General features: G+C 45.1%; 1 protein-coding gene across 1 annotated transcript; it reads right to left on the bottom strand.

Annotated features, from left to right (window-relative positions):
- Nucleotides 1-1,993: 1,993 nt before the first annotated feature.
- Nucleotides 1,994-5,530, bottom strand: SLC30A1 (solute carrier family 30 member 1). The gene is made up of 2 exons (XM_007952866.2): nucleotides 4,936-5,530; nucleotides 1,994-2,892 (listed from the first exon to the last, which is right to left on the bottom strand). Exons 1-2 carry the CDS (start codon nucleotides 5,528-5,530, stop codon nucleotides 1,994-1,996), a joined length of 1,494 nt encoding a protein of 497 aa, XP_007951057.1.
- Nucleotides 5,531-8,140: the final 2,610 nt, after the last annotated feature.

The raw sequence follows: 8,140 nt of genomic DNA, 5'->3' as shown, positions 1-8,140 counted from the left end.
AAAGTCCTTTGCAAAAAGAGAATCTTATGGTACCATTTTGTTATATATAAGGTACTTTAAAATGTTCTGTAGTTTAAGGTGTTAAATCAGGAATGTACATGATACAGTACAATTCGCAGCTTGCTTTCTCTTGTTCACCCACATAATGAAATATCCCAGTTTCGCGTTAAAAAAAAAAAAAAACCTCCAACACTTTTGCAAAATTCAAGCTAACTACTAGTTTAGGAGTTGAATTACACAGCATCAGGTGAGAGTATTAAAAGATTAAAATGTATTGCAAATTGGCAGATTATGGTTTTGGCCCATTACAATACATGTGAATTTACAAACCACATTCCTAAAATTACCTTAATTCTCATTGTAGAAATCAGCTGTTCTTAAATAGGCCCATTGCCAGCAATAGGCTTATACTAGAAAAAACACACCATCTACCACAAAGATCATCCCTTTAAAAACTGTCAAATTCTAAACTTTCATCTTAAAACCCATTAAACAACGAATTATTTCAGATCCCCAAAGGTAGCCATCCCCAAAGTAGTCAGCTATAAAAGTTACTTAAGTAGTCAGGACACCGTTTCTAGAAAAATAGAGCTATACATGATAACTGATACTAATTTTCATCCTCTTCGGGACAAAAATCTAGTTTCTTCACAAAGCGTAACATCCTCTCTATCAAGAAAAATATAACTTAAATACCATAAAATAATATTTCTGTATGGATTTGAAATCCATAGCAAAACGAAATAGCCAAGAACATTTTCCTGTGTAGATACTGTAGCATCTTTGCAAAATAAGCCACTATTGGAAAATCCAAGCAATGTCAAGACAGGATGACTTATAAAATTTAGCCTTAATTATTAATAAGAATTTCATATTCAAATTGCATTAAATGTCTATTTTTTATTCTTCCAAATCAATGACTCTTAGCAAGCACAAGCATTGCTAGTTGTGCTCGAAGAGGTCCACTTAAATCCATTCACCAATGGTTACCATGAAATGACTAACTCCGAAAATAACATTTTTTTTAAGTACCCACAATTTAAAAGACCATATTAATAGTTTAAATTTAACATCCTTAAAAATATTTATTGTATATATTCTGTGAGTAAACGTTCATCTCATTATTTCTAATACCAATCTTTCAAAGAAAATAATGCTGGTGAACATGTCTGTTTTAGACTAACTTTGGTAAAAGAAAACATGAGTTGAAATTCTCAAAATAATTTAGAAATGTCTTCTGAATGTTAGCATACAATAATCTAAATAACATTTAGTTTGGTAAACTTTTTTCCCTGCTCTTATTCCCCATATATCCTCTTACATGTGTAAACTATAGTTCACAATTTGTTAATGATCTCACTGTTTATTAGAGTAACACTCAGAAAGGCAGAACAGAGGATAGTAATTTATCTTTAGTATTATACTCCATGTAAATAAAAAAAAAAAAGAACTTCTCTTACTAATATATCCTTGAGTCATTCTTAAAATATGTTGCCATTATACTACATAATGATCTTAACTTAAAGGGCAAGTAAATATCATCTGAAATATCAAAGAAAACAAACTTGTTGATGATTTCAAGTTCTAGCAATTATAATTCTAATACACAAAAGTACAACCCTGGGGGGAAAAGAAAAGCAGAGAAATTCCAATAACAATTTCAATTTATTTATCCCCCTAATTTTTACCATGGGAAAACGGAAATCAAATGCCATTATGTTATATAAGGTTTATACTTAAACAAAAATGTAACATAGTGTTAAAAACTGGCTTTCCAAAACTGTTACAGCATAGCTGTACACTGCACTAATAATCACAAAGTTGTAATATAGAACTCTGTTATGCAGTCCCATTATCTTCTTACAAAAATAGAATTAAACTGTGTGACCAGAACAAGGACTTCAATTATACTACTTGGCAAACTTAGAATTTCAGTGGAGATTTTTTTCCTCTTGCAGCTTAAAAGCAATAGTCAAACATATCTTTTCAAGACTTACAAAGATGATTCAGGTTGGTTGGCTGACATTTTTTTTATCTCTATCACAACAGCAGGAATGTTTTCAACCTTAGTCCTTTTGGGCTTCTTTTCTAGATTGTCACTAAGCTCTAAACACGAAATGCTAACTGCTGGGGCCTTTTCTACACCCTTTCCAGAAAGGGCTTGTGGCCGTGTCCCACAACATTGCTTCAAAGCACACTGAGTTCTGCAAGCAAGCTCACAGGGGGCTACACTTGATTTAGAGCCTACGCTAGCAAATTCAGGTTGAATGGTAGTAGCGTGGATTCCATGATTATGAAAAACGTCTTTAATGATTTTAGCCACCTGCATGTATGATGTCGGGTCTTCACATTTTATGTGAGCAGTGGCAATGATTCTGCTTCCAGCAAGTTGCCAAACATGTAATTCATGAACTTCCTCAACTCCTTCAACATTTCGAAGTTCTTTTATCAAATGTTTGATATCAATTTGCTTAGGAACAGTTTGTAGAAGAATAAGAGCAGATTCCTTAAGTAATGGATAAGTTGTGTAAAGAAGTATACAAACCATTACAATACAAAGAGTTGGGTCTAAATATAGTACCCAACAAGGACCAGCCTCATAAACTGGAGCATGAGTACTATTAATGATTTCTACAAAGGCTTTGCAAGGGTCAGGGGTACATGGGTTCACACAGAACTCCCCTTCAGGACAACCTTTCCAAGAAAAGTAAAACACCAAGGCATTTACTACTACAATCACTGAACCCAAGGCATCTCCAAAGACATGCAGAAAAACTCCACGCATGTTAAGTTGTCCAGTCTTATCTTCTTCTAATTCCATATGGTCAGGTTCTTTGATAAGATTTCCATTCACTTGTACTTCCATTGCATCATTTCTGGATTTTTCTGAATCTACAAAGAAACAAAAATTATTAATACATTCAGAGTGTATACATAAAACTTCATTCTTGTCCAATTCCACTTAAGCTGTAAAGGCAGCAAAAAATGCCTGCCTCCTTTTGAAATGAAAAAGTTGTCATCAAGTAAAATTCTGAAATCTGTGCAGGGCCATTTAATATAAATTGACATATTGGGACCAAGCCAGGGCATAATGGCCAGGGCTAAATTAAGTCATTAAGATGATACTGCTTCCCCACTCTCCTAACCACCCTCTCCTTCAAAGAAGTTTATCTTTCGATGGGGGTGGGGTCCTGTTAACATTCTGCTAGACTTTTTTGCTTATACAAAAACCAAAGCATAAAATTGAATGTTACCATCCAAAGTTGAATACGAACAGCTATGGATGAGTCTATCAATATAAACTGCCTGATTTGACACTAGGCTTTGGTTGTAGGCACTAAGGTCAATCTCTTGAGAGTTTAACTTTTAAACTTTTATCATGACTATAAAAGACAGTCTGAGGGACTTTAGAAACTGACAAATCAGCAATATGAATCTATCAACAATCACAGAAACCATTATTAAAGCTACTTCAAGAAAGGTTGGAACTAGTGCATTCCTTTCTAGCTCTTGATCTTTTAAAACAATTATACACACCAGAGCAACTTAATTTTTTTTTAAACATCCCTCAGTGAGTGGAGGTGAGAGGAAATTCAATTATTACACCTTTTCAATGTCCAACATTGAATATTAATGCATTCATTAACATGATATCCTGCATCTCAGAAAAAAAAAAAGGAAATTTGCCTATGGAGTATGATACAACCAGGTAAATAAGTATCAATGGAAAAAACTGGAGAGAAATACACCAAACTGTCAATAGCCATTGAGCTTGAGTGGTGGGGCACTGGTTGATTTCTTTTACCATCTGCTTTCTTCCAACATTTCTGTTACTGTCCAAAAATCCTTCAACAACACTTATTTTTATAATGAAAACCATCTATATAAGATGAATAAATCATCCGCACTTTCATTTTAGAATGACTGGGAAAAGCGCTAAGTGAAGTAAATGTTAAAAAGGTGCTATACCTGGGATTTTTAGGAGTAAATCCAAAACCACCAAACCCACTGCTATCCAGTGGATCCCGACTCTTAGGAGACCCTTTTGGACAAGGTAGAAATGCCCCATAGGGTTTCAAAGGCTGTAATCTTTAGGGAAGGAGACTGCTGTGTCCTTCTCCTGAGAAGTGTCTGGTGGGTTCAAACCGCTGACCTTTCGGTTAGCAGCCGAGATAACGACGGTGCCACCAGCCCACCCCCCTTTTTCAGGAGGAGAGATCAATAAACTGAAACATACATTGATATTCATTAAAAAAAAAAAAAAAAAATCTTAACCAGAGTTTTGAGCGTGGGAAAACCAACTGCTAGGCTTGCTCTAGGAGCTCTTGTAGCATAGTGCCTAAGGCACTTGACTCCTAACCAGAAGTCTGGCGGTTCAAACCCATCAGTCACTCTTCGGAAGGAAGGTTGGGCAATCTAGATACTGCGTCGGAAATCCAAGGAGAGGACGCTATGAGTCCCGACTCGACGGCAAACAGCAACAACAACAGGTCTGCTCTGAATTTAGTATTATGAAACATGTTTCACAGCCAGAACTTGGTAGTGCAAGGTTTCAAACACTCAACACCTAAGGACGTACTGGGAATTTTCTTCCCTTCCCAAGGGACCAAGAAACGTAATGAGGAATCATTTCTGATCCCGTTAAAGCCAAAATAGGGTAGTGTCTTCAAAATGCCGGTAAAGACAACCAAGTCCAGCTGCGGACTGGAGCGGGACGACGGTCACCTCCTGACCCTCTGCCCACGCTCAGAACCACAGTGCGCACCTACATCGCCAGGCGCGCCCCCCGCAGGCCCACCCCACTAAGGGCTTGGAATCCCGGCCAAGAGGCGGGGAGGGCGCGCAGACACTTCGGGCGCCAGGGGGCGCGGGGCCACCGCGGCGGCCGGTCCGGGCTCCCACCAACCACCTGCGGCGGCGCAGCAATCGGCTCACCCGCACGGTCCAGGTTCATCCCGTTCGAGTTGCTGCTGTTGGACACCAGGGTGTTGGTCTCCTCCTGGTCGGGCCCTTGCTTGCCCGGGTTCACATTGCTGTCGCTGCTCCCGGGGCGGCTTATCTTGTTGCGGCCGTGGCCGCCGTGCGAGTGGCCGTGGCCCGAGTCCTTGCCGAAACCGCTGTGATGGTGGAAGAGACAGAGCCCCAGCACGTTGACGAACAGCCCGGCCACGCCGACGCCGAGGACCACGAGGGGCTGCTGCATCTCGTGCGGCTCGATGAAGCGCTCGATGGCCTCCAGCAGGATGGCGAAGCACAGACCGGTCAGGAAGATGGCGTTCACCAGAGCCCCCATCACCTCCGCCCGGATCCAGCCGAACGTGTTCTTCTGGGTGGCGTGGGTCCGCCGGGCGAAGCGCTCCGCCACCAGAGCCACCACCAGCGCCAGCACATCCGACAGCATGTGGAAGGAGTCGGAGAGCATCGCCAGCGACGATGTCACCCGGCTCACCACCACTTCCAGCACCATGAACATGAATGTCAGCGCCAGCATGCATAGCAGCCGGCCCCGGTTCCGACCCCAGCACCCCATGATTGCGGCTGCGGGGCGCGCCGAGTGCGACCTGGAGACTCCTGAGGCGGCGGCGAGGAGTGGAGGGCCGGCGACTTGGCGACTGTGGGAGGGCGGCGCGGAGCTCGCACCACCCGATCCGGACCGCTCGAGGAGTTGCTGAGGGGCTCCCGCGGCCGGACTGGGACGAACCCCGGGTCAAGCCACCGAGCCCCCGTGCCTGCGGGAGTCCAAGGCGAGAGGTGGCGCCGCGGCGCGCAGCTCTTCAGGCGTCAGTCCCCGGAGCCGGCGCTGAGGCCCGGCTCAGCCCCAGCAGCCCCCACACCCACAGCGGGGTGGCAGAGGAGGCTGCGGCCGTGGCAGCGGTGGCGGCGGGAAGCTGGGGCTCCCGGGGCCGGGGGACCAGGAGCCGGAGCAGGAGCAGGAGCAGGCGGGCAGCGGCGGCGGGCGACGGGCAGCTCTGCGCCAAGAAGGCTCCAAGCATCTGCGGGCTCTCTGCGCTGGTCTTCTCTGTGGTTCAGGCTGAGGAGGCGACAGCTTAAGAGCTTGAGAGGCGGCGGCCACGGTAGCTGCACTCGGCCCCGTCTCGGGCGCCTTCTTCGCCCCCACCCCCCGCCTTTGCAGACGGTTTACAAAAAAACTTTGCTTTGCACTCGGAACCCCCGTTTTCACACGGACCCGAGCGTGACAAGGCCTCGACGCCCCGCCTACCAGGCCCAGTATGCTTCCCTATTGGCCAGGACCTCCTCACGACAGCTGCCCCGCCCCGCCCATCGCGCTCTCCATTGGTTGTCTGATCAGCGAGGCGGGAGGGGGCGGGGTCACGACTCCAACTGATGGGGGCGGGGCCTTTTCCATCCTGGAGCCGGGCGTGGGCCCGGGGCCGCAGCCGGGTGCAGCGCCGGGCGTCGTGGGGGAGGGTAGGGGGCGCGGGCCGCGTGCAGCAGGAGGAGGAGGGGAAGGGCGGGGCTGGCAGGGACCCTCCGGTCCTGCAGTGTCCCAGCTCCCGCGCTGCGGACACTCGCAGCCCCTCGTTCACCTGCGGGGACCCGGCAGCATTCAGACTTTGATCCTCTGAGCCGAGTCCACGTGGGGGCGGGCCGCGCTGCTGCTGTATGACAGACCGCAGCCGGCGAGGAATCGGGAGGGGGAGCCCCTGCGTATGGGGCCCTTGGGACGCCCTTCTGTCAGAAGAACCTGAGAGACTAGGCCGACGGATTCATAAAACAAGTGCTGCATGTAACTTGTGACTCTGCCCAACACCAAACTTAGAAGTTACTCTTTCGGGGCAATCTTGCAAGTGGCGGGAACGGAATCTTTGTAATGTTTTAGTAAAGCCTATCACTCTTATCACCACCAACATGCCCAGGACTACTTGTGTAAAGTCAGATATTTTTGTCACTGATTATCTAAGGACAATTTAGGGTTCAGACTGCAAGCAGGATAAACCTGGGTACAAATTTGAGTTCTGGTCCTTGCTTTGTCACCAACCAGCATTATGATTTTGGGCAACCAAACAACTCACTGCTGTGGAGTAGATTCAGACTCATAGCTATCCCCAAAAGGGTTTCCAAGGCTGTAATCTTTACTGAAGCAGATTGCCTCATCTTTCTACCTTGGAGCAGCTGGTAGGTTTGAACTGCTGACTTTTTGATTAGCAGCCAAATGCCTTAACACTGCACCACTACAGCTCCTTGACTTTGGGCCAGTCACCTACTTTCTCTGAAAACCTGTTTCTTCATCAGTAAAGTAAAGGATTAGACAAGAGATTTCTTGAGACTCTAAAATTCTAAAGCTCTATGATTTAACAAAAGGAACTCTGTGGGCATAGTGCCTAAGGCATTTGACTGCTAACCAGAAGTTTGTTGGTTCAAACCCAGCAGCCACTCTGAGGAAGGCAGACTGGGCAATCTACTTCTGTAAAGATTTACCTCCTTGGAAACCCAAAGGGATTTCCATGAATCAGAATCGACTCGATGGCAGTGAGTTTGGTTTTTAGGTGTGTATGATTTAACAAACATTTAATTTCTAGACTACAAACAGTGGCATGCTGTGTTGGTTCTTATAAGAGAGTGAGGGGCAGTAAGAATCAAAAGAATGAGCTGTCCAGGTAAGGGTAAAATATAAACATAAATTTTTAAAATTAGGATGAAATATTAATTGTGCTGTTGTTGCTGTTGTTATGTGCCATCGAGTCGGCCCCGACTCATAGCGACCTCTCCTTGGGTTTTCGAGGCAGTATCACTACGGAAGTAGGATTGCCCAACCTTCCTTCCGAGGAGTGGCTGGTGGGTTTGAACCGCCAGCCATCTGGTTAGCAGGCAAGTGACTTAGCCACTATGCTACCAGAGCTCCTATTAATTGTGCTAACACTAGTTTTCATTTTATATGGATCTACAGTCAATGCTGATGGACGCAGCAGTCAAGAAATCAAACAACATATTGCTTTGGGCAAATCTGTTGCAAAAGACCTATTTAAAGTGTTAAAAAGCAGAGATGTTTTTGTCCTTTGAGGATGAAGATGCACCTGACCCAAGTCACCTCATTTGTATGTGAAAGCAGGACAATGCAAGGAAGACTGAAGAAGAATTGATGTCTTTGAATTATGGTGTTGCAAAGAATATCGAATAT

Source organism: Orycteropus afer, unplaced genomic scaffold (genome assembly GCF_000298275.1).
Source record: "Orycteropus afer afer isolate SDZICR_OR568_19922 unplaced genomic scaffold, OryAfe1.0 scaffold00013, whole genome shotgun sequence".
Lineage (NCBI taxonomy): Eukaryota > Metazoa > Chordata > Mammalia > Tubulidentata > Orycteropodidae > Orycteropus > Orycteropus afer.
The sequence above is the reverse complement of the archived record's forward strand: the minus strand, read 5'-3'. Positions and strand labels throughout refer to the sequence as shown.